The 27,660-nt window shown below is 44.2% G+C and overlaps 1 protein-coding gene across 3 annotated transcripts in view; it reads right to left on the bottom strand.

The window, feature by feature from the left end:
• The window catches only part of gpm6bb (glycoprotein M6Bb), a 34,932-nt gene extending 7,679 nt beyond the window's left edge, over positions 1-27,253 (bottom strand). Inside the window, exon 1 of one of the 3 annotated variants that reach the window (XM_037109370.1) lies at positions 27,091-27,253. In XM_037109370.1, the coding sequence (XP_036965265.1) occupies positions 27,091-27,094 (4 nt within the window). In that variant the 5' untranslated portion in view covers positions 27,095-27,253. Of the gene's footprint in view, positions 1-8,069; positions 8,222-27,090 lie in introns of those variants that run through there. The other 2 variants (XM_037109369.1, XM_037109371.1) reach the window with 2 other exon arrangements.
• Positions 27,254-27,660: the final 407 nt, after the last annotated feature.

Here is a 27,660-nt window from a genome sequence, read left to right as displayed (position 1 = left end):
ATGACATCAAAACTGTTAATGTTAACCTTTAATATAAAAAACACATTCTTTTTTCTCATGTTGTCGACGGCTGCTGCACCTCTATTCACCCTTTTTGTCTTTTTAAGGCTCCCCCTTCCAAGAAGCCCAGTCTGCTCTAATTGGCCAGCTCTCACATGCCTGAGCAGGCACTGCCCACCGTGTTTCCACATCACCTCCTCTTTTAAATGCACAGTTTCTAAATAGGGGCTGTGCGCATTTACCCATGGATTATGGAGTATTTTGATACTTTGACAATATTTGCATAGCACCTAGATGTGTTTTATAGAGATACAATATAACAGTATAAAAAATAAATATCACTTTCTGCAATATTGGACCTTCAAAAAGCCACACAGTTAATTATTTCTTAACATCAGCCCATGATTCCATATAAGGGATTGACTTTTACTTGCAGGACAGAAAGTGATCTCAAGGGAACGAAGTATGAAACAAGTATTCATATGACTCATCTATTTACCCACTGAGCCTATCCCAGAACACAGGCGAGAGGTGTGGTTAACCCTGGACAGATCACCAGGCTAACATAGGGCTAAATGAATCATCGTCTACTTAATCACCCCAAGTGGTGTTTTGTCACCCATCAGGACTCATTTAGGGAACTCCACACTGACTTCACTCCGAGGTTTAAAGAACAAACTCATCCCCAGTGCAGCAAAGGAAGTCATACAGACAGAGCAGACAAGTCTGTTCAAAATAGGTCTCATAAAATTTGGCCTGTGGTTACGCTTGATGCTCCACGGCTCCTTTCGAGACCTTTGCAATGTAAAGTACCAGCAGAAACAGCGCGTCCGCTGTGTGCAGCTGAGGATTTACACTCTTCGCTCTCTTTTAATGTTTCCTCTGACAGTTCATCACTACACTTAAAAGGGCACTAATGACCGTCCAGCAGGTCAGAGCAATGGCTGTCTGCCGAGCCGTAATGGAAATCAATGACAACTCACAACGAGGGAATGAAGTGACCCAGATGGATCTGCCCTCATGCACTGCATTCCTCTGCTTTGTGAAATGGAGCCATGCAGTCACCACAATGCCCTGTCTGTGGAGGCATGCAAACAAACCACAGTGTGCCTCCAATCAGAGCCACATGTGGCTGACAGGATGTCGTAGAGTCATAGGACGTCCAGGTCAATGGCTGTTAATGTTTCACAGCACCCACATGTGCGTGTTGCCACACCACAACATCTGTGTTTAGAGCTGTAATCAATAGTTTTACATTAACAGCGGATCAAATGACAGAGGCTGCTCGAAGTGACGGACCTACAGAGAATTATTTCTTACTTTACAGTTCCCTTCAGTTCTACAGTCCATTTTAGCCTCTTTCAGCTCATTGTTTTGGTTTTCTGGCCTGCCACATTACTGTATTGGCTCACTCTCACAGCTGTCATCAGCAGCGCGTTCAGCAAAAGATGCTCTAATAAACCACCGCTACACGATCTACCCGGCATCAAGCAGCAGCAACTCATTAACTTTGCAACCACCTAGTAAAATATGGGTAATGAGTTCCATTGGAACTTCTGGATGTACAGAGTCAAACCGCACCATGCTGATTTTCTTTTACACTACAAGTACAAAAGTGCCAGATTTGAGATTCAAGCTAAGCAAGCAGGTTCATACAGAAAAGCCTCCAAAGAGAGCCACACATTTATTTAAGGAACTGGTGGAGGCCAAAGCTGAACCAGAAGGAGAGTGTCTATTGGACCTATACATACGTAAGGTGCACACAACACATCTCCTGATGATTGTTAATGCCAATCCGCATCCACTGGATGTATAAATACCGTGAGTGACAAGATATAGTAAGTAGTGTGTTGCAGTGCTCCCAAGTGGCCATAGTTGAGAAGCAACAGCCTTCCAAGAACAGATTATGTACTCAGTCAAGACCATGCAATCAAAAAATTAGTAGAAAGTAGCATGTGTATCATTTTAAACCACTTAGTTCAGCACAAATTTAAGTTTTTCTTCAAGATGTCTCCTCGACTTCCTGCCTCTTCCATGGAGGCGAGAGCCCTGAAAGTTCGTCTGTGTTTGTGCTCTTAGCCGTGACTAAGGAAATTAAAACAGATATACTGCTGCTGGGCCAATACTTCTGCAGTCAGACGCTTCGGCCTGACTGTTTGTGTAGTACAGGGAGATAAAAACATTTTCATCCCGTGGTGGGTGAATAGGAGTTGCCATGGCAGCATGTTAACCACAACTCAATGAGTGTGCCCACAGCAGAGTCTCTAACTTCTACCGCAGGCCACATTTCTGTGATGAACATGTCGGCGAGGTCGAGCGAGCTGCTGGGAGTTGGAGCGCAGAGCTCCACAGGATATTGAGCCCAGCTGTAAAGTAAACACAGTCCATTTAAATGGAAGAGCTGCTCTTGTAGTGGTTGCCACTATCAGGTAGTTCTGATCTGCCAGCAGTATTTGCTATAAATCAAGTAGCTGTCACCCTGAAGAGCAGAAATGTTTCCATATGAAAAACTGCGGTTAGGGTTTATCTCCATTACCAAATCGCTCATATTAAATGTGCACAGAGTGACAGAGCCAGCAACAACAGTCACACTGGTTTATTATGAATCCATTTGATGTAAATCAAATATGACACGACAATCAGCGCGGCTGCCCAACTCATCAAGTGTCTCTTTGGTTTTCAACCCTGCCTTGAAATGCGTCACTGTTCCCATTAGATCAGCTGTCTAGAAGCTGATAGCACGGTGCTGAATGGCGTGTTATCATCATGACAGCCAGTCCGCCTGACTGACTGAATTCTCCCTGGATCTCAAAATGTCTGAACACCAAAAAGGACGTCTATAAGAACTGTTTATAGGCCTTGCTTCTTTTAAAAAAAGGTCACATTGACCATGTATCCAACCTCCCCTGGAGCCCATCATGGAGCAGGTCAGACTGACATGTCTGCATCTGCCATGCTTGTCTAACTCGGAGCACTTAGTGAGAGAAAACCGACATTATGTTTGAAAGCCACCAATCCAATCGATACGCCATCCGTTTGATTTGTGTCCGTTCCACAGGAGTGGTTTAATTTTGAAGCATCCAGACTGAGAGCGCTGGTTAGACATCGCTCTCTCTCTCTCAAAGCGGAGACCTTGTGTCAGTTACTGGCTGTTATGCCCAATAACAAAATAAATCCGAGGTGGTATTTTCAAAGCTGGACTTGACATGTTGGCAGGTTGGTATAACTCCGTTCTGGCTGACTGAAACAACACTGGCACAAGGACCGACCCGCTTCAACTATTAGCAACCTCTGGAATACTGCTCTGTTCACAAAGGGCCTCTGTGCAGGCCTTTAGTCTCTGTACTAGACAGGAGCGACATGAAAGCACCAGCACTTTTAAGTCAACGTGCACTAAGTACCGCGGGGACAGTAGTCTGCCAGAGTGAAATCAGTTCCATTCAGTCGATGGACTCCAAGCGGAGGAAGGATTGTGAAGTAATCGCAGCGCCTGTGAGATATTACGCGCATCCTTATCATGAAATCTGCCGACTTTATAGAAGGCGTGTGTGTTTATCCTTCTTTTGTGAGGTAGGCGGGGCTGCCCTTTTGGATGGATCGTGGGAAAGTCGCTTATTCGTCTTCGTGCCGACAGTTAAGATGGGAACATTGACACCACTCTTGTATTCACACCAGTAAAACTACCACACAGCTCAAGTACAGACTGTTTGCACAGAGTACAGGACACTGCAGGGCAGCAGACTTAAACTTGAATCATCCTCCTCTGCAGCGAACGACGGTAGGAGCCGTTGACTCTTCAAACAACAAGCTCATCCTAAACGGATCATGCTGGCTTGTTCTGAGTGGAGCACCGCAAATGAAAATCACGCTGGGCCCCTCTTTTCCCCTCTGATGACTTTCACATGCTCCCAAGTCCCTGACTAATACTCCTGGTTGGACCTCCAACCACTTCAAGACCCTCCAACTAGTTGCTACACTACATGAATGAGAGAGGAGGAAAGACAGAATGAAAAACAGTGTGAGAGGGAGAAACACAGACAAGTTAGCGACTGTCTGTAATGACAATGTTAGGCCTTACAGCCGAGGCTACATTTGCCGCATCAGGATCACGAGGGAGGGAACGAGGGAAAAAAAGACGTTTGTGTCAGAAAAAAAAAAAAAAAGTGCGTGTGCATGTACAACATTGGGCGAGAGAAAAAATAGAGACAGAGCGAGAGTCCAAGAAAACCCTGATACAAAGAGCCAGTGTGTGCAAGCCCTACACTGTCCATCACACTGGACTCTCAGGGGCCATTCAGAATGGCAGTGAACCACGGTCCCGCTCTTCCGGCCCGCAGGCTTGAGGCCCAGGACAAGCCCACCGCTGAGCTCCATCCTGTGTGCCCCCCCCCCATCCTCCTCCAGCACCACACATAGCTCGGCCACAATGGGCCACAGCAGCCCACTTCACACTCCAGGAGGATCCTGTTTGTCAAAGCAGCTCTAACCGTCCAGCGTGTGAATGAGATGGCTCGTTAAGACCGACTTGAGTGGTAGCGGGCGAGCTGGCACACGGACCCGCAGACGGACAAACAGACAGAGGCACAGCTAGACACAGTGGGCAAGAAAGCGATGGCACATCTTAGCCTCTCGCCCTGATGACGCCAGTGCTAGACCCCAAAATTGCAGAGGCCGCCCCCGCGACCCCCAGGTTTAATTTGAGTCAGTTTTTTTTTTTTGTTGTTGTTGCTGGTTGTTTTTTGAACAATTTAATACGTTTATATGACAGCCAACAGGAGAGCAGGAGAAAATAAGGGAGAAAAAAAGAGGGAATGATGCGCAACAAATGTCCTCTGCCGCAAAAGTGACAGTGGTGCTTATACCGCTTTTGCCCACAGGGGTCAAGTTCCTCGTTACTGCTTTAAAAAGGATGATGTCAGCTGGGTGCAGCATCGATCAGGTGGCACTGACTTTTTTTCCAAAATCTGGTTCTAACACTTTTATTATTTTAGAGTTTATTGTGTTGACATGTTGCCTTTTTCTTAAAATGTAGATGTCTTCCATCAAAACACCACAGACTTCCTGGGGCCTCAGTCACATCTGTCGCACATCTGTTCCATAACATGGGTGGATAGGAGAGGAATGAGTAGATCAGAAGTCCAGCATACTGTCTAACTTTTATTTCCAACATTTCAGATAAAAGTTCAAGTACTGAAACGCTGCAAATAAACACATTTTTGCTGTATGTACTGTTCTGTACAGGTTCTGGGGGCAACAGGGGCCCAACAGCAAATGTTTGCCCCAGTGCCTCCAAAAAGGTTAATCCAGCCATGCATCACCACAGTTTTCTTTGACTCATCACACTAACAACTGCAGCTGGCTCTGCTTCATCACCACCCTCCATCCTTCAACACATCCAGACCTCACGTGTCGACAACACAAAGCTGAAACCTTCCAACAGCTGGGACCTTCAGTGGAAAAAAGTGGGGGGAAAAATGCCTAAATTCGCCCTGATTGCGTAGAGAAATACCAACTGGCTATGATCAAGCGAGCAGCAGACTTTTTGAAGAACATTGCTTAATCTGATGTCCGTACCAGACACACCCAACACCTACCGCAACAAAGATTCACGTGCAAGCGCCACATAATCACAAGTACGAAGTCAAAGTATGAATTTCTGATACAAACAAAGCTGGCTCTCACAAATAAACACTTGAACAACACACACAACTTGCAATGAGATGATGCGGCTCGTCCATCTCAAGCTGGTTCCAGAGCCGTCCACAGCGAGTTTTAATCCATCATAGCCTCATTGCGACCAGATGTGTCTGTTTACAGCTAATGCTAAGTGTTGTTGTTTGTTGCTTCATTTGGGGCGAGCTGCCAAAGCACCATTTATGAGAAACAGTCTCATTTTCCACACTCTCCTCCACTTTGAGAAGAGCGATACTTAAAAATGCCATAATGGCTATAATGGCCGTCCTCAAGGGACGGGGGAGATCTGAGCCTGGAAATTGGACAAAAGTGGTCTCACTGTTTACGTATCCAACAACGGAAACTTACACTCTGTCAGCTAATAGCTGTTGATGGCAGCTCACCCATGGCTGTGAAATGAGCTGAGGGAGACGTGTGTACGTATTAAATGACAATTAAAGGCAATGATGGCCGTAATGGCTCATTAACTGTGTTTGGGTACAGCTGAGGAGTAAATATGTGAATACGACTTGTGTGATTAAATGGTGGTTGAGTGGAGTCAACTCTGATCAGTATCAGTACAACATACAGTGTCTTAAAGGGCTTCATATACTCATAGATCCTAACCTAGGACCGAGCCGTCTCATACAAAGAGCAGCACTTCAAAATAAAGCGCCAACCATGTGATGCAACATCCCAGGCTGGATGGAGGCTGGCGATGTTTTTCTGAAGGCCATTACCCATCTTTATTAATCCAAATTTCCTGTCTGCACTTCACTGTTTTTATTTAAAAAGTCCCAAAATATTTCAAAGACATACAGTAAGTAAATCGATAATAGTAATAATAATAAGAAAACTTGGCACTCATGGCTGGCAGTGTACTTTAATCAGAGCTGTAGGGGAAACGGGCAGTTCCACATAATGTTCCACCAGAATGTTGCAACATTGAAATATTGCAGATTAAAATATGACCCTCATACTAATAATACAAATCTAAGTCGTCCGGAAAAATACCATCCTTAACTGGAAACCAATTGGCAAATAGTGTGACTGATTGGCAAATACAGGAAATCCAAATTAAAACCTTTACCATTTCATGATAACTCAGATCATTTGGGGGTGGAGGTTACAATTTGAATGGACAAACAGTATCTGCCTCCAGCTTCTCAAATGTGGGGACTTGCTGCTTTGCTCTGCTTTAACAGTTTTATATACCTGTAAAGGGAATACTTTTGGATATTCAATGGGGATGCATGATATCAGTGATTACTGGTTATCGCAGATAATGAAAGTAGATGGAGCCAATAACCTGAAGACAAACTGCTTTTGCTGGCAAGGGCAGCAATTACAAGAAGAAGAAGAAGAAGAAGAAGAAGAAGAAGAAGAAGAAGAAGAAGAAGAAGAAGAAGAAGAAGAATACAGTGTATCTGAAAAAGAAGAAAAATCCATATAAAGCATCCCTGGTATTTAAATGTTAGTCCGCTGAATCTAACGAGGACCTGAGAAGCTGTGATGATATAGTTACCGACATATTTAAAACATGACAAAATGACACTGTCATCATTTTCAGTCATCCAGTTTTGGGACAGAATTTAGATGATTAAATATCACCTAGAGAGTTGCTTTTGCTGCATCTGCCATTAGAAAGCACCATGAGAAACACCACAGCCTTTCTTGGGAAAGGAGCTCGTTTCAATGTGCAACATTCTACCTGGAATTAATGTTGAGAACAAAGAGCAACAGGGAAATCAATGATCCCTGCTGATTCCTACAAGAAGCAGGTGAGCAAGTTAATGACTTCTGTCTCTCTTCAGCGTACACACTCCTCACGGCCATGTATCTGTGAGACCGGTAACGTCTGGTTCATTTATCTTTCTCCTTGCCAGCCCCGCATCCACCTCATTAATCAACGCTCCCCGCTGAAAGAACAACTCAGATGCACCCTGAGGTTTGATGGAGCGGCTGTTGATTCTGCACCGGGCTCGGTGTCCTTAAAAAGTGACACCAGCATGATGATGATGATGACCAGGGGGCAAAACACAGCACCGCTCCTGATGCAGGAGAGAGGTCTGCCGAAAACATCCCACATACTTAAACTAATTAGATCATAAAAAAAACAAAAAAAAAACAAACACAAGCAAAGCACTGCAGGATAAAAAACTCCCTGGAAACATGACAGATGACAATTCTGCAGAGGCGGACGGAATATCAACAATTATATGTGCGCAAACAGTGAAAAAAGGATGCTGTACTGACAGAAAAAAAAAATCCCCGCTGAGCTGAATCTACCCAGCTATTGTGCAGAGTGAAACCAAGCAGGCTGGAGTAGGTTAAAGCCCCAGTAAACACAGCAGTGAAAAGAACTGAACTGGCTCTTTGTGAGCTCTCATTGGTACCTCTTTTGTCCTCCCTCTGGTCTTGGTTTTCTTCTGATGGAGTTTCCATGGTTGTTTTTCTCCCATCCAACAAAAATGCTTCCTTTCAGCAAAAATCTCTCTTCCTCTCTCTCCCCCCCCCTTTACTCTCCTGTCCTCTCTCGTTCCCTCGTTCACTCACTCCCACTCATTTATGCTCTCGCTCCCGCGCTCTCCCTTCCTTCTCTTCGCTTTTCGCTCTTTTCGTCACGAAGGCACTTCTCGTCCGTACATCACAGTTCCTTTTTTCAAGATGCAGAGGTCCTGTCAGAATGGATTTGGGTTGGGCTTGTGTGCGTGCCCCTGGTCATTTATCACTTTCACAGTTAAAAATGTGCCTCAGTTATTTATTTATGCGTTATTTGCCAGGGAGATATACAACGGCTGTCCGTTGCAAGTATTAGTGCTTACAGCAGATGCTAATTTGAGTACACTTTCCTGGAAGAGCTTTGATGAAAATAAAAAAAAAAATCAAAACAATGAAATAAGAAGAAGACAATAAAATTCTTACAGTGCATTCTTACAAAGAAAAAAAGGACAGGTTTGCGGTCATTAAAAATTGTGAAGTTTGCAACGTTCCACATGGTGGAGGGGGCGGTTACAGCTAGGCGAGAAAGCTGCTAAGCCAGGGACCACTGTTCAAGACAGCGTTTCAACATTTGGATATTCTTAAAGGAAAAGTTGGTACATCTCCAGCTGTGTAAGTGGAGACAAAACTGGTTGCTTGTGAACAAAATGTGGACATTTCCAGCTGTGTTTGAGTTAAAGAAACTTTGTGTTTATAATAAAACATCTGGCCATCTCCAGCTGTGTTTGAGGTGACAAAACTGTTTTTTTTTTTTGTTTTTTTTTTTACGAGGCACCAGGAAATCTCCAGCCATGTGAGTGCTGACACAACTGGGTGTTAATAAGGAAAAGTTATTAACACCTAGTTGTGGACATATGGACACATCCGCTCATTTTTGTGCTAACAATATGTGGGCCTTAACCAGACTGTTGTCAAGAAGAGAAGGAAAGAAATGTAAAGGCTTACAGAAACGCACATTGTTCACAATCATTCTGGCAATTAGGTTGTGTATTAGCTTCAGGGCTGGGGAGTGTTTAAACATGACACACTTCGAGTATTGAAAATCAATAATGTTTGCAAAACTGCTGACTGTTTTGGAATTCAGCTCAAGTGAAATCTGTCCTCCTAATGACGCAAAAATCCAACGCCTGTGCCTCGAACACACTCCCTCTTCTCAGGTGTCCCGGCAGTAACATCCTGTAAAGCAATTAAGGGCAAGGTGCCTGCATGGTGATAATAGGTCTGTTATAACAGAGAGGGGTGAAACAGGACCCTCAGTTTAGTTGACAGAGTGGGTGAAAACCCAACTCAGAAAGAGTGCAGGGACACAATCACCTCAGTTAGGGGGGGTGGTGCTGCGGTGTAGTTGAGAAGGAGGGTTTTAGCCCTTCATCTTCTGATTTGCACCATATGCCCTCTGCTCCTGCAGCATACATTAGCAACCTCTGACCACTGTCTTCCCTCCATCTGGTGGTTTCTAACTCACATAAAAAGGGGACACAGGAAAGAGAGGCAGATTTACATTTCCTAAACAAGGAGACCGAACGTCCTCTGGGCTGATCCGAACAACAGAGGAAACAGCGTGTGGAAATGGGAGAACCAGAGAATCACACAGAGGGCTAAAAGAGCCGAAAAAAAAAAGAAGGTGGGAGAAACAGGAGAATGCTAAGGGGATGATACGGCGAGGAACAACTTGTTAAAGATAACAGAGACAGAGGAAGACAGAAAAGCGAGATATGACCAGAGAGACAGAAAGCGAGGGAGACTGGGAAGAAGATCTTGGCTGTGTTTGTTTGGCAACAGCAGGCCGAGGAGCCCCAGGGGCATGCTAATGAGAGAGAGAGGCCTTTCAGCGGTGGGGGGAGAGCCCTGCCGGAGCAGCGCTGGAGTAGGGTCTTCTCACGGATACCAGACCTCAGAGCGGAGGAGGGGGGAGGATCAGCAGAGGAGGGGAGCCTCAGGGGTCAGGGAAGTGAACTTAGCGGGGATCCCACAACAACAAATGCCGCACTAATCTTCAAGCTTTTTCACCGTCAGCCCTGTAAAACGCCAGGAGAACCGACATCCAAGTGGAGCCGGGAGGGGGCGGACAGAGACTCCGGCACATGTGTAGAAGAGATGGTTGCTGGAACTCTTTAAAATGTGAGAATACAGCTGATTTAGAGGAAACCGTGCTTGTGATTTCCCCGAAGATGCACTACGAAGCTCAAGGGATGCTTCAAAAGGACTCGATAAAACATGACTAATAAATGAATCACAACGGAGCACACAATGCACCAAAATCCAAACAAATCAGTCATCCATCTGCAGGTCTTTAAAGAAAGCGTGTGGACGGCGAAACGTCAGAGTTTATTGCACACACATGAAAGGAAATTCGAAACATGTGATCGGGCCCTGTCAAAAAGTCTTTTCAGACCGACTTTAATGCATTTGATTCTCATACAAAACAAACACATGCTCTTGATTGGAAAGAATCACAAATCAGTCCAACAATTAAAAATAATGCTTCCGTGGCTCTGAGGTCAGGCAAGGAAGACATGTAACGCTTACTTAACTCTTTCATTTAAAAAGGTGCACTTTTGCATGAAACACTGAAGAACTTTAACTCTTGCAAACTGCCATTCCAGCTTCATTTTTTTGCTTTTAGGCCTGTTAAAAAAATGTACACAGTGCCCCTCCAATGCGACTACAGGTCACTAATTTGTTGCTTCTGTGTGCACCTGAATGCATCATGGATTGGCTGGTTTAACAAAGTTAGTGAAACACCTGAAGACATGACATCATGCGTGATGTGAGTGAAGACGAATGCTCAAACCAGTATACAGAGACCCTCATGTCAAGTAACTGACGAGTTATAACTAATGGTTACAAAGATTTGAGTTAAAGTCAACAACTCCTTCATTTTAGCTAGAGCTACAGAATTAATAGAAATATTACCAAAATCACAATATGGTAAAGTGAAATATCCAAACTGCAGATGATGTAATTGTTTAATAAAGGTGAAGGAAACATAACACCATCATAATGAAGTGCTGTAGTGCTACATCTGCAGATGCTGTTCTCCAGATGTAAGAAAACATGTTTGTTTAATCGTTTATTCAGTGAAAACGATTAGATACAAAGACGATCAATCCCACTAATGGACCGAATAGGACCGAGCGTTACCAGTCATTCTCTTGATTAATCGATTAGTTGTTTGGTTTATGAAACATCAGAAAATGATGAATCATGTCAAACAGTGTTTCCCGAAGCCCGAGTTGACGTCCTCAATTGTCTTGTTTTGTTCACAACCCAAAGAGATTCAGTTTACGGCTGTGTAGCTAGCCAGCAGCTTGTAGCACCAGGGGAGAGTTGGTGTTTACACCACTAGCAAAAGAGCTTGGATCTGGACAGGCAAGGGCTTGTTGGTTAGCATGCTACCTTCAGTCAATATCTCTGCAACAAAATACACGTCATAGCATCATAGCTGTTGCTTTTTCCAAGTCTGGAGATATTTTGTTAAGTTTTTCAACTTAAATTCTTACATATTGCACCTTTAATCAAAGTGGTTGACAACTAACTGATTAATCATACATCTCCAACAGTGATCACTTTACAGTCAAGATACTTCAAAAAAGTTACAACTAGAGTGTTTATTACAGACTTCATAAAGAGATAAAAAGTTGTCAAACATATCTGTGAGTAGTAAATAAATCATTTAATCAAGCTCAGTCGTCTATCATGGAGCAGATACAAATCAAAAAGCAGCCCTGTATTATTAATTAACAGTTAAGTTGTGTTTTTGGCCACCTTATAATTCCAAATCCGACATTTACTCTGCTTTGAGCTCAGATTTGGTCTCCACCAACTAGTAAAATAGGTCTTTAGCAGTTAGATGTTCAACTTTCCCACCAAGACTGTATTGTTACTCTATTTAAATTCCTGCAGGAAACATCTGTCTGTTGCAAGAGTTGATTTTTAGCGGAGAAACTAAACAATACGGCAATAAAGTCAATGTCCTGGCCTTAAATTAGCTAAAAAAAGGAGTTTAAATGTTGTGTAAAGCTGCGGAGTTGGGTGATAAAAACACCCTCTGTGCCAGGCTGAGTGTCTGTGGGAATAATCATGTGAAAGCCTGAGTGCCTCATGCTAAACTCCAGCACCGAGACACCGACACTCCCATACTCGAGGACGCAATCTGAATGACGATGAAGCTCATGCAAATGGAGGAGGCTTCATTGTGGGTCAACCTTTCAGGCTGGGAGACCGGGGGCCCTGAATGCTCCTCAGTGTTCAGTCACCCGTGAAGACCTGCGCCCTGCTCGATTCACACCGAGGGATGGAGTTTCTCAGGGATGGAGGTCTGCGCCCGGGCCACAGAGCACCACTTACAGACACTAACTACAGCCTGAGAAAGCAGCTAAACCACACCAGAGCAGGAGGAGGACAGGGTGAAGCCAAATGGGTGTGTGGAGTGCCCAAAATAAAGTATGACTAAGAATGAAGGCGCAAGCGTGTTGACAGGAGGAGAGCCAAACTGATCATCTTAATACCCCTTAATAATTCTGCTGCACTCATGGAAAAAAATCCCCTTCCCTTTATCTGACAGTGATTGCGACATCAGACACCGAAACTTCCTGTAAACACTGTTTTGTAGCTGTCAGCGGATCGTTCCTAATACTGCAGCGGACTTTCACCGACCTAGATTTTAAATGCAGGACATCTTCATAGGTCAATCTGCTCTACACGGCCGCTTTCATGTTGGGCACGCTGAATCCAAGTCATTGATTGGTTTTTTAAAAAAAGCACGGCACTACAAACTCATTACACCGATCCATTCCCTCGCTTGCTGACCCATTTTGCTCGGCGAGTCTGCAGGACAACAAAAGCATCCGCAAAAAGTCTGTAGAACAATTTAGCGCATGATTTGTTATAACAGACAAAGTTTTTGCCTCAAACTCATCCTACAAGAACAGATGATGCTTCCATGTAAAGATTAAACAAACCAATCCAACCAACATGAGCCTCTAAGTTGCATTCCTACTCCAACAGAAAAAAAAAAAAAAAAAAAAAACTCTATCTGTAACGGAAAAAATGACCACGCAAACTCTCTTGATTCATTATAGCAAAATATGTGGACAGCGAGAGGAGGAACCACAATTGGCTGACTTGTAAAGAGCCCTGTGCTTTACTTTAGGAACTGTCATGACGCTTTAAACTAAGAAGCATCAATATCAAAAAAAAGAGGGAGACTCAGGAGTTTGAGGAGAGTGATGGTTAAAAAAAGATAGTAGACTCTTTTATGGTGTCAGGCTTTTCAGCTTTATACTTGAAGTTCGATGAGTGCCTTGGGTGTTTCTCTGTTTGTGTTTCTCTCACTCCAAACGCATCCAACAGCACCCTGGTCAAGTGCTCCTCTGGTGTGGTAGCATAAAGAGAGAGAGAAGTTCAAGTCAGGGCGATGGTTGGATGGGTCACACACACTCCGAAGACCAGAGTTCTTGTCCAGTTTGCGACCAGGATTCAAGAGACATTTGTTTTTAAACGATGTTACGTTAGTATGTTGAAGAGACACAAGTTATGTCTTTACTTGAGTAAAGACATAGTGACATACTTAGAATGTTACTTAGAATGGCACCCATGTTACCCACAGTGCAACTTGACTCCCACTTGAGGGAGTTTATCAGGTAAAAAGTCTTTACGTAACTTTTTTCACATAAACCTGTAAACACTTGTGTAAAACTGTGGAGTCCTCTATGAGTTCCTCTGATGAACTCGAAGAGACATTGAGGGCTGCAACTGATAATTATGATGAAAGCAAAAAAAAATCTTTAAATATTATGGCCAGGTGCAATATCCAAAGCACAAGAGATCTATTTTTTGATAAAGGTAAACTATGTTACAACATACCCTTATAAATTAGGCATTGTGGTTTTATGGAGATGCCATTTAAATCATACTCGCCAGTAGTAAGGGAAACATGCTGGTTTGGTACAGATGGGGCATAAAAAAACAAACAAAAACATATTGCCATTAACACTGCAACTCACTCATTTTATAATCACAATATCTATCAAAATAACTGCAATGTAATTTATTTTTTTTGCATATAGCTTAATATAGGTTTGTCTTCTGATGTCTTCTTTCCTCAATCAATTCAACATTTGGTCTACAGAATACCAGAAAACGGTAAAAGTCCCAATCACAAATCACTGTTTCAAGACCATAGGGATGATTGGTCTGACCAACAGTCCTCAGCCCAAAGATTTTTGGTTCACCACCACATGAGGAACAGACAAGAAGCAAAACCTCATGCACTTTTTTTTCTTAATTTTTTTTTTTCACCCACAATGTCTAGAAATCAAAGATGGGCTGCGCTCTCCTTTGAAACACTGATTCAGACTTCAAATTCAAATTCAATGACGTTTTAAAGCAGAATTTTACCAGCAGCTCACTCACCTAAGTTCAAGTTGTGGGTGGAGTATTGGTCAGTCAGTCAGCTGAGAGTTAACAAGTCCTGATATTTATGTGAGAACCTTATGAACCAAAGACCTCGTCCTCATGGCCTGCCAGCCCCTAACCTCAAAAATCAAATCTTATAACCGACCCCTGCATCACTTTGTGGTGCAAAACACCATCCCACAGACCAGCACATTGTTCTTCAAGCCGAAGAACACTTACATTCTTGCAGCACGGTAGCGGAAATCCAACTCTGCTATTCGATTTCAACCATTTCCCTAATAGAGACATACTTTGTGTTGACGTATCGTCCATTGTACAATTTCCAGATTGTATTTTTCTCTCCACTGTAATTACAAGTGTTTGGCCGAACAATGCCCGCGGTGTCTGACTCTGCACTTCTCTAATTACATGTTTGTGTTGCTATCGTGTTAGGTCTGGAAATGGAGCAAACACTCACTGAGGGATGCCTGGCAGCCATGTTTTTCCTCTAAAAATGCCTTCACAACCCTGACTCTCTGGCACCTCCACAGCCACTGTGGTTGCAGGGAGAGCGAGAGGCGCAGATGCTTCGTATTATCCGGGCCTCCTTGCTTACAGTACTTTGGAAGCTGCCACCATGGCTTGGCCGGACAGAAAAACCAATGCGATATCAAAACCTGAGGACTAAGAATTTCATAATTTCAGTCTGAAGTCAAACGAGGGGATCGGTGCCAGAGACACGGACCTGGAATAAAGTGGAAGAGAGAGTAACAGAGGGGAAGAGAAAGAGGTAGTTGTACTCCACAGCCCCCTGTACGAGCCGTGGAATACTGCCATTTTACAGAAAAATAAAAAGGTCTTTGCATAATTGTTTGTTTGCCTTTCAGTGTGCACTAAATATTTTAATGATATGGGTCTGGACGAGGCTTGGCTGTCTCTGTGGTCGGCCACGCTTACATTATGGAGCCAGTGGACCGGCCAAGAGGTACAGCGAGCAAACACCTCTCCATTATCCTGTTAGAATAATGCTACATGATTACCACCAGTCCTTTCAATATACATTCTAAATCATACTTTGCCAAAAAGTGTGTGTATGTGGGGGGGTAATGAAAATGCCAAGCTACCCCTGAATCTTTTGTCTGTAGACAAAATTTGGGGGTTTAAAACACGTTTTTCATTTGTAGTGGGAGCACAAAGATCATTCAGAGGATTTCCTGGAAACAGACGAGCCTCGGAGTGCACGAGTCTTAGTAAAAGGTTGCAGAAGAGGTTATATAGCAGATTTGGAGCAGTATTTGCATTAGCATACTCGCAGAACTGGTCTTGGAAGTACAGCTTTTAGCATCAGTGCAGCAGTCTTGTGGAATCGCTTGCAAGATGACTTAAACTGGAAACTCTGACAACTGCAGGAAACTTCAGGAATGTTCTTTATATCTGTTCTTCAGCCCCTGTAACCGCTTTCATTGAGTTTTGTTGAACTATGAAGTTGTTTTTCCTGCAAGACTATGGCAACTGTTGAAAAGGTACTTCTCTGAAAATCTGGAAAAAGGAGACAAAATCTTATTTACTACTAGAACAGGTTTGCATGCTTTAATGCTGAAAAAAAAAAAAAACACATAAGTTTTCACATGCTGTCCAGTGCTGCAGCTCTGTATTCCCTGAAACACTATGTTTTAGCTCCTGTCTCTTCAAGGACCTGCATCCCGAGACTACCCATCATGCTCTGATTGGTCAGCCCACACACACCTGAGCCAGCTCTGCTCACTGTGTCTCCGGTTGGAACGTGTATAAAAACAAAAAGCATGATAGAGCTACTGAAAAAAAGTATGTTTCGAGCCACCTAAGGAATCAAAGTCAAAATTTCATTTATTCATTGATTCTATTTTGGTCTCCATAAACTCCTGAGATAAATATCTGGCTGTTTAGCTGCTAAATGTTCCAACATGGCCTGAAAGATACTAGCTGAATGATGCTGAAAACCACAACTTAAATGTCAGGCGATATTTTTCTGCAGGCTCATCACGATAAGCAACATCTTTTACATGCACGTAGTTAAGTGATCCCCTATTGATTACAGCCACTTTAAAGCTCCTTCGTGTGATCACGCCCCCCCGAGGTGTCGATGTCCTTCTAATCTGATTTAATCTGTCTACTCTCTGTACACATTAACTGCAAACTGCAACCACCCTGCAGTCATTCTGACACTGAGCACCTCCCAAAGCCATTTGAGACATATGACGGTCCATTAAACTGCACTGAGAGTACAAAATAAATCCCACAGGAACTTCCCTTAGTGGTGTTAATCCTTTAAATACAATACCTGTCAGCGTTAGCATTTTTATTTTTAGCATGACACAAAGAGCACTGAGTGGACAGCTGTCAGTTTGAATAAGCAAATTGGCAGGTTATTTGTTTAATCTTGTACGACACATGTGCACTTATATCAACTGAATTATGAATACTCTGTTGGAAAATTAAACAACAGGAGCACGCCCTTATTTTTCATTATTAACTAGCCGTGAGTGTCAACATCAAACGTGTGAAAGTAGCTCCTGTAAAATGCATCCCAGTGGTCTGTGATTTCATTGATGGCAACAGACAATATAATTTAAGACTTACTGCAGGCAAAGATGCTACTAACATATATTTTCATTATCAATTTACCTGCAAATTATGTCTTTAATGGTGCAATATATAAGAATTGGCCACCTGTCGAATTCATCCATAAAACAAAAAGCGGGCAGCAAATCACCAGGGTAACTGCTAACTGCTGCTAAATGTAGCAGCTGTTTGCTACTTAGCTCAATTAGCCATGCAGCTAGCTGTCCAGACTCCAAGTCTGGAGCATCGGGGAAGTGTTGATGTTTACCCCACTGGCACAGCAGCTTTGGATGTGGAAGGGCCGAGGCTTGCTAATTAGCGAGCTAACCTAAATAGATCTCACTGCAACTCAAGACACAGATGTCATAATGACCAAATTGTTATTTCCTCACATTCATTAATTAATTCTTTTGTCATTCAGTTATCTTTTGAATGTTTTCAGCTAATTTCCTTCCATACTGAACCTTTAAAATGTCACAAAATAGTGAAACATTTCGACCCCGTTTCTCAGAATCCAAGGCAAATGTCTTGTTTTTGTAAGTCCAAAACACAAAGATTTCCAGTTTGGTGTGATATAATGCAGAGAAAAGCAAGACACTGTCATATCTATGAGGCTGAAAACACCATTTTCTACCATTTCAGCATGAGAAATTACTGTAACTACTGATCAATTCGAAAAATTGTTGACCATTTTTCTGCCGGATGACTTATCGTTTAGCATACTCATCCTTGCAGCTTGATGCTGAATCATGTTTAACTTAGCATGACATAAGTATATCCATAAGGAAAATGTAGCATGTTATGTTGTGTCAGGTATCTAGAAATTGTGTGAAAGCGAGAGGATCTCCACAACCCAAACATCCACCAGGATGACAAATACTGTAATACAGGGGCTGGAGACAGGCTTTTATTTTCCTACTTGTTGTACAGGGCATAGGCATGTGAACACACACACACACACACACACACACACACACACACACACACACACACACACACACACACACACACACAATAGAGACATAATGAAGCATCGAGACATCAGTCGAGACTCTCCAGCTAATCTTGGGGTTGCTTCCCATGAAGAGCCCCCGCCCTCCTCTCTGTCTGTCCCAGCTGCTGGGTTTTCTTTCTCTGCGTCGCTCCCGCCGCTCCTATTGTCCTCCGCCTCATGCTGCCAACCTCTCACCCCTGACCCGAGACATTACCCCTTTCAAACCCTCCAGCAATGTTCCCCCTCATTAGAAGGAGCAGAGACTCTCCTCCTCCTCAGCCCCAGCCCGCCGGGATTCATCACCAGCGCTATGACAACAGAGCAGATGACACAGAGATCACTTTAATGCCATTGTTCCACGAGGCTATCCTCTCGTGTCTCAAAACCCTGCGTCCTGCGGCTGGATCCTGGAAGGACACAGAGTCAGCCGTAACCTGAACCTGACACTTCCACCCCCGCAGAGACGCGTTTGTCCTCAGATTCGCAGTTAAGAAGCGGACTAAGTGCTTCACAATGAGTGAGGGAAAAAAAAACAGTTCATCACAACAGAACGATGGAAGCTAATCTCTCTAGCGGTCGGCCCATGCGCTCCCCCTGGCTGACCTCTGCGAGAGTGGGTCAATCCATTACCTTATTGCTTTAAGCACTGATAGGCAGTTTTCCAACAGCAGAGGAGGCTGTAATGACATTTTGTCCATCATCCTGGAAATGAGAGAGCATCCACCGCACAAAGTAGAGCCCATTTATGGCACCGTCGGACATGATGTAGTCGCTTCATCACTATCAGCGTCTAAACATTTACACTCTCAGGAATGTTTTCTGTGCACACTCCGTCACTCAAATGATGTGGACGTCTCCGTAGATGGAAATACATGCTGCGCGCACACACACACACACACACACACACACACACACACACACACCACTCTGATAATACATTACAGGAGACATATGAGGCATATTACTTTAGTTGGGTTTACTACTAGAATAAGTTTATAAACTTTAATGCTGAAAAACACAGCAGTTTTCTCCTACAGCCCCATATTCTCCCTCTGTTTCTGCTTCTGTCTCTTTAAGGCTCACCTTCTGAATGTCTTCTCTGATTGGTCAGCTCACACATGCCTGAGCCAGCACTGCTCACAGTGTCTCCAGTCAGCACTGTTGTGTTTTCAGCTTCCACTTAGCTTGACTTCTACCATGAGTGTAGGCATAAAATTACACAGGTGTGCGACATGGTGACCAATAGTGATGTCAAGAAGTCACGGAATTAAAGGCGGGGCTACTGGCGAGGCATTCTAGGATCAGTGTTTTCTGTGGGAGAGAGGAGCTCCCATTGGTGTGCACTTTGAGCCTCTAACCTTCAAAGACTTTTTTCATGCACAAGAACCTATAAAAAACACTGAAGGCAGTTTGTGTCAAAGTGGCCGAAGTGATGTCTTCAGATTGCTTCTTTTGTCCAACCAATCATCCGGAACCTAAAGACTGCTAATTTGCTGCCATGAACGACAAAGAAGAGCAGCAAATTTTTACATTTAGGAACCAACAAATGTTTGACACGTCTGCTTGCAAAATGACAAACAATAAACTGATTGTTAAAAGAGTTTCCAGGAGGCGACCTTTGTTGCACCCTGTTTCCTGTCCGCCTTTCAACCTCACACACTATCCATCCAACGAGGTGCAAAAGTACTCAAACATGTCATATTTCACTTTCAAATCACTTTGAAAAACACTGAATGCAGAAAATCGTGCTCTTTATCTGCTTGGAACATTTCAGCAAACACGGGGCGATGTGTAGAAACACATCTGCAAGCTTTTCACACGTTTTTCACACTTGTACATTCCAGATGCTCCGTTCCTTCACACCATCGCTTTCCCATTTTCAGCTGTGGCCCGCTCCATTGTTGCACTATTGTTTTCCCATAGAGTGGAGGTCAAAAGCTAAGATGACTTATGAGGCCTCTCGGTGGTGTAGCTGCGATATTAACGCTGCTAACTGATCTCTCCTCTGGCCTGCGTGTGGTTGGGGGGTCGAGCTGTTTTTCAGACAGCAACATCTGGGATTTCCTCTCCCCTGAAGCTGCCGTTAGCTGGTATTTTTTTTGTCTCCTTTCCTTTTCAACCAAGTGAACCCACAGTCAGCGACAAAAGCATCAAAAACCCATGAATTGTGCAAATGGTGGTAAAAGCATCCCAAGATACGGAACGAATGTGGGTTCAGAGTATGCCAGTTTAATTCATTTCAAATCCAGCGTTCAACAGTTTAGTCAAATTGAAATCTATCTCCTCAAACCCCCAAACAGTCTGTCTCTGAAGCAAACAGCCGTCCCTCAGCTATTGGGTTTCCTGCAGCTGTCGCTTTATTGAAACTCTGCTATTGCAGATTTTCATCTGCTTGGCAGAAGTGCCTCTTCCTGCCGATCAAGCCTTTCTCCAGAGGATAATAAGCAGACAATGAAAACTCTCCCTTGGAAACCTTTTTTTTTTTTTTCCTTGGGCAGGAAAGTGACTCCTGGCATATGAGACAGAGAGCGAGAGTCTCTGTGTGTGTGTCCAGTGGCCTCTAACTCTGGTTTCAGCGTGTCACATGCAGCACCACATCACAACAACATGAGCAGAGAGGAGTCATGTGCATTTTATCTAAGACACGTAACGCGACAAAAACGAAGGAATAAGTCTGGAAGTTTTGCTTTTGGCACCGTATCATCACAAAAACATCTTTCAGTTCTCAAGTAGGATTTTACATATAAGCCTGACTATAGCGGTAAAGAGAAAAGTCATTTAAATTCCTGCTTAATTCATCCCAAGTGCAGCATTTGGCCGCATCCAAATAGTCTCAGGCTGTCTGGCACGGCTCTTCATATGGTGAACATTTCTCACTGGTGTGCTGGGGTACCCCAGATGCTTTTGTCTTACGGTTGTTTAGCAGCTGCGTTAAAGCGCCGAGGACAAAGACCTATCTGTGGAGGGTTGAATACACTCAGTGGGCACACAGCCAACAGCTCAATCCTACAAGCTCCCACAGTTGAAAAGCAGACTAATGCATTCTGCTCTCACTCCTCACAGATGATCTTACAGGGAAATTAGCTGGGAGGCCCCTATTATTTCTGATCGTTTTCGCCTAACCACTTTCACATCTGAACTGTGGGCGCATCCAGATCCTCAATAATTAAAGGAGAAGATTGTGAAAAAAACACGACGTGCTCTTTGTTCTGAAACAGGAAGTACGTATACACGGTGTTTAAAGAGCAAAAGCAAAACGGTGTCCTAAATGAGTTCATGGTCTCAAACGCTAGTTGCAAGCCCTCTACAACTCAGTTTGATGTTCATTTTGTAAATTATGGCCTCATTTGGACTGAAATAGATTATATAGTAGGTCTGCTTTGGGGCAATGGACACCTTGTGATTGACAAGTTGCTAATACACGTGTCTTTGAATACTCAATCAGCTCCAATCGGGATATCCTAAACGCCCCCCTGTCCAAATTTGGTCACTTCCGGCTCCAAAAAAATTGCGACGACCTTAATTCCAAACTTGAGGCTAGAAAACAGTAGTCCACAAACCACTTGGGGACACCACAGTGGATTTGCTCTTTGCCAAAAACAACTTTGTTTAAAACAATTCAAGAGGTTCCAGTGATGTGGGCGTGTTGCTTCTTGTACTGAATTACGATTCAGGAAGTCCAGTTGGAGTAACGGATCAGTGCGTCTGAAGGCTCATCTGACAGCTGAGCCAGGTTCAACTCACAGAACAACACTGTTGATTGCTGTTTTGTAATATTTTGTTAACCTAATTCAAATGAATACGGATGACCTTTTCCACGCGAGGCTAACGGCAGCCTGAACTCAGCTCTAGAGCGCAGCCGGCCCCGGCATTTAACCCTAGAGTTCATCCCGACGCTAATCCTCTGGCCCAGATCCTGACCATCACAGAGCAGAGGCATTAGCTCTGTGTAGCACGGGTCCCTCCACCACAGGCATGATTCAGTGTGGAGCAATCGCTCCACTCAATGACTGCATTATGATCTATTTACTTGCTTACACAAGACCGGGCGAGAGAAAATGGGTCATTGCGGGAAAACATTATTGACTATCTAATCAATGCCCCCCCGCCCCACTCATGTGACGGAGAGTGGATCAAATGCGGTCATACAGGGTTGCTTTGGCGATGTGGTTTACTGTAGATAGCAGAAAATCCTGCAGTGATGCTGAAAGCCTGTTGAATGAGTGAGTGCATGTTCATCAGCTGCAGGGGCTCTCTGCTTTTCGCCAGCCCCATTATCTCCCAGAGGCCTTCTGGAACAATCATCTGACTGTGAACAAAACACTGATACAGATTTGCTGCTCCGCTGGCAAATATCACCTCCGCACACCGATGTGTGTGAACATGCACTGAAGCCAACATATTGTAAAACTATAGAGGGGGGAGAAAAAAAAGGGACTTTATTATGCATGTATTTGGCAGTTTAACCTTGAAAATCGTGGGTGTTTTTCGGAAGTCTTGCAGATAAGATAAAGGCCAGATTGTATCTTCGGCATGCTTTCTGCGACACCGGGGTTCAGCTGCATGTGCACATCTGAAAGCCCGTGGTCTTTTGCATATAGGATATTTTCAGATATGGAAATGCCATCCTGCTTCCACCATGTGTGCAGCGCGACTGTGACATCTCTCCAGCAAGGGGTGAACTTGCACACACACACACACACAACAGCACACACACACACACACACACAGTGAGAAAGAGAGAGTCACCCACGCACCCACTTCAGCTCAACTGTGAATGGGCTTTTAGTAAAAGTGACGGCCGAGGCACATGCTTGAACAAGCATCCCCACTCAGGAACTTCTATTCCTATCAGTTCGTGTCACAATACTCAATGGCCCCCTTTGTTGTCGGAGGAGTTATTAAGCTCAACAAATTAACATGACTGCTCTGGCAGACCTGCACTGCTGGAGAGAAACAAAACGCAGTGACGATGAGAGAGGAAAGGAAAGAGAGAGAGAGAGTGAGGGATGAGGGGGGATTCGGAGGAGCAGGAAGGGAAGCAGGAGATGAATGAAGTCTTGATTGAACTTCGTGGAAACAAAAAAAAGGGGGGTCTCCTTTTTGTTGTTTTTTTTTAGCTGATGCGCGGTTGCAAAAAAAAAAAAAAGCACTGTAAGGGCCTCATCATCTGTATAATTACCGAAGACGCTCGGTCATATCCTATGCCAAATGGAAGGAAGCCCAGAAATCATGTAACTATGTCAGCGACTACCTCATTATGGAGGAGATTCAGCGTGATTAATGATCGCAAACCGAAGACGAGAAGCAATTTAGGAATTATTGATGGTGACATGAAAATGTGGGATCAGCCATCAAAAGGTTAGCACATACTTTATTTAGACTGAACCACGTTTCCGACTCAGGGAGTTATCTTTTTGGAGTTAAAGGAACAGTTCACCCAGAAATGAAAAGTCAGACGTTATCTACTCCAGACTTGGAATATATGTTTCTTAGTCGCCTTTTTATGTTTTAAAGCAAAGTCCCCACCTATTTCAGTTCTTTAGGTAAATGCTGTGGCGCTGCTGAACTTGGGAGCTCCAGAAAAGTTTTGTCGCCTACAAAACGTCGATTTTCATTGGCATCGGTGCGAGTATGTGATGACTGAATTAGCATTTTTGGGTGAACTGATCCTTTAACATCCTTTGATGCGAACAAGTCCAGAACAGCAAAGTTCCCTTTTTCGCTCCCAGCACCCTTTGACCATCTCTGCAGTGACTCATTCTTACAGTCCTGTCTTGTTTTTCTCTTGGAAGCAGCAGCATGACCGGGACATTACAGCGTGCCTCTGAGGACACTATCTACATGAGTCAACTAAAAGCAGGACGGGGGGGAACTATCTGCACCTCTGTTATTGCTCTGCCATCGGTTGACAACCTGTTGATTCCGCACAAAACACCTCCGCTGGCTCGGGATTAGCAGTCATGGGTCCTTCCTCTCCTCAGACTCAGGATGCAGGGTCATGGCACACACAGTCCGCGTGCCTGTGACGGCGAACGCCGCCGCTGCTGATGTGTGAGCTAAATAATCGGACACTTTCCAGACATCCTAGTTCAGATGGAGGAGGAAGGCTCTTTGGAGACACTCCACAGATACACATGCAGAAATCGTTATGAAGGTCACCGTCCAACCCCTGTGTTGGTGGATCACTGAGGAACACGATCGATTGTCTTCACTGTAATCATTAGATTAACACTTGGGCCTCTGTTTGCTCACTTGCAAGATCTGTGTCGGAACAGCTGAGCCGTCGAAAACTATGGCGAGATGTTTAATTAGGGACACAGTCAACGCTGTCAGCTGTGATTAACTCTCTTTTTTTTTTTCTCGAATTCCTCAGAAACAGTGATGTAACATTTGGAACTGGTTCACATCCAGCCTCTGTGGCCTTTTCCACAAGACCACCACGCTGAATAGAAAATACTCCGACTAGGAGGTTTCCATAAGGAAAAACAATCCTTTTTCTTTTTTCCTTTTTTTCCCCCTTTTTTGTGACCTGGATCTGGCTCCGAGAAGAAAAGACACAGCGTTCAAAGCCATGTCCGTAATTTGCTGTATTTGATTAGTTGAATCTCCTGTCATGAGTTGGCTTTAAATGCCGGGCGAGTAATTTGATTGTATCGATGAAAGACATAAATTGAGTAGATGGTTAATTCTGCACTATGTGTGGGACTGACAGCTGTTTTCCAAAAGGGTTTTAAAAGGGGCACTACGTAGTTTTGGAGAGTTCAGTTAATGAAATGTAACTGAATAAATAGGCTGTTCTCAGAGGAAAATAAGGTCTCCAGCACATTGTTCTAAGCTGGAAAGGTGGCAGGGTCCGCCAAATATAAACAAAGTATGATATTGTGTTGTCCTTTAAGGTTTATTCAGTCATGAAAACAAAGAGACTTCAGAGATTTTAAAGAGATTTAGTTTGTTTAGGCATAAAAAAAATCAGTCAAGGAAGAGCTTTCTCTTCTGATTAAACTACGTAGTGCTCCTTTAATCTTTATGACAGACAGTTTTCTGCCTCTGTGCATCAAGCTTTGCATGCAGTCATGCTTTTCTCGCTAAGATGAGTATGACCATCAGATGCAAAAAGGGTCATTTTTTATCTCCGTTGCCAACAACTTTCTCTTCAGATCTTCAGTTCGATGGTAAAACATCGACTGAGAAACTGAAAACACATTGTCCTCCAGTGTGTTATCGAGGAGGCTTCTTGGCAACCGAGTGTCACAGGACCAACACCAAGAACCTGACAAGATATTTGCGGTACACGACTTGCCGTCTCCCTCTGAATCAAGCCCTGACGCCAAGTTATCCTCCCACATCCTTCACACAGGCGCTGTTGAAGCGTTCGCGGCGAGGACAGAGGAGGAGCCCTCGGAAAAACATGTGGCCCCTGTGCGAGGTGAAGGTCAGCGTAAAATCGAATCAGACACGAGTTGTATAACTTCTGAGTGACATCTTCACTTCAGTTTTTTTTTTTCGAGACGCCCCGTTTGTTTTTGGGGAAGTGAATCCATTTTTTATTTGTTCTGCTTTCAAAGCGTTTTCACGAGAAATGAGAGCAAATCACAGCACAGCGGTGTGATATCCGCTCCTCTGACACAACAACAAAAGGCGACCTTTACGGCAACTTGCATGTCTCCAAATTAACAACAGGCTTTGCTGTTTCTCCTCAGAAAAAAAGGGGGCCGTGGAGATTCTGTGAATATAAAACAGGAGCTTTGGGAAGTGGACAATGCACAAAAGGTCGAGCAATATCCTCTATGAGACAGTGAATGAGGGTCTGTGGGGAACTGGTTCACAGGGCCCACAAACTTGCAATTCAGTGAACTTCTCTCTCTCTCTCTCTCTTTCTCGCTCCCTCTCTCTCCCTCTCTACATTAAGAGCCACTGAAGTCTCACAAAGGAGCGGCTCCAAATTAGGAGCACAAAGACGCCTCTGTGAGGAGCTTCAGAGCGAATTAATGAGCATTGATACACATTCGCACACAGTGTTCTTCTTCCCTGGCCTCAGCTGCACTGCCGCGAGACAACACAAGGGGAGAAAGATGCTGCGCGGAGTGAAAAAAAATTAAAGCAATGCAAAAACCGCGACGAGGATGAGAGGAGTGTTTTTCCATTGTACCCCCCCCCCCCATCCATCTGGTCCACAGGTTATCACTGCTGAGAACTTTTACAAGAAGTCCCCTGAACATCCACGAGCATGGGCGCCTCACTCCCTCCTCCATGCGAAGGTTGGGAGCACAGATGGCCAACACTTGTGGCTGATTTAAAGGACGGGACTGTGTCAGCACAGGCAGTCAGATGGCAACGACAAGCTCGGGCACAACACAGACACACACAAACACACAAAAGATGTCTGACTGATACAACATGTTGCCCTGGTTCTCCCCAACAAACATCCTGCAGTGCAGTTCAGACTTTCCAGCACAGCAACCAAAATGATCAATCACTGCTGACCCATGATGATCAATGAAGACTCATCATTTGAAAAAACAAAACAAGGTTGATCTGAAGTATAACAGACAGGAGAGACAGTGAAGGCAGCAGCAGCAGCAAGTTGATCTGGACTTAACGCACACTTGCACAGAGTTGACTGCAGGAATCCTGATGGACTTAATCTGTCTAATCGCTTTCCTCAGGTTGCTCCAGCAGACTGCTCTCTCTCTCTCTCCCTCTCTCTAATACCGACACTGTCGTGAAACCGGGTCAGGTAAACGTTCGATCGTTCGTTCGTTCGCAGCCCCTGGAAGCTGACAGAAAAATAATCGGCGCGCCCCGAAAGTTGGAGCGACAGTAACAAAAGTACGCAGCATGCTGTCATGAAAGTAGTGGATGGGAGGGTGGAAAGGCGGTATTTATATCCGACTTTCAGCCACATGAGCAAGACTTACCCATCTTGGTAAGAGTTTCTTTTTTTTTTTTTTTTCCAAAGTGTCCGAAGTGAAGCGATCAGCTGAAAGTTGAGCCCCGGCTACGGCTGATGTTGCGTCCTGGGATGCACACTGGCCGCCTGGCTGCTCCGACACTCAACCCTGCGTCCCTTTGGAGACAAGCCTGTGTGACGTCACCACGGAGGGGGATTACTGATGGGAGGACGGAGCTCGCCCTCCTCCTCCTCCTCCTCCTCCTCCTCCTCCTCCTCCTCCCTAAACTCCTCAGGCCTCTCTCAGCTCACCATTGGCCGCTTTATCTCGAAGCTGCACTCCCGGCGCGCAAAGTCCTCCAGTAACCACGAGAGAGATATAACTGTCAACAGATTATTATCAGGACGTTATTTCAATCAAGGTGCAAACTCAAGCAAGGTGTCACACAGCAGGTGACAGACTGACAGGTCTGGTGAGGTGTTATCACAGGTCAGAGACCAGCATCGAAGTCCAGCTGAGCATTAGATTATCAGAAAAATAAAATGACCAATAATCTTTGGACACTTACACTGTTTGTTAGAAACCTTACAGACCACT

The sequence above is a fragment of the Acanthopagrus latus genome, chromosome 9 (genome assembly GCF_904848185.1).
Source record: "Acanthopagrus latus isolate v.2019 chromosome 9, fAcaLat1.1, whole genome shotgun sequence".
NCBI classification, from domain to species: domain Eukaryota; kingdom Metazoa; phylum Chordata; class Actinopteri; order Spariformes; family Sparidae; genus Acanthopagrus; species Acanthopagrus latus.
This window is presented reverse-complemented; position numbering and strand designations above follow the sequence as displayed.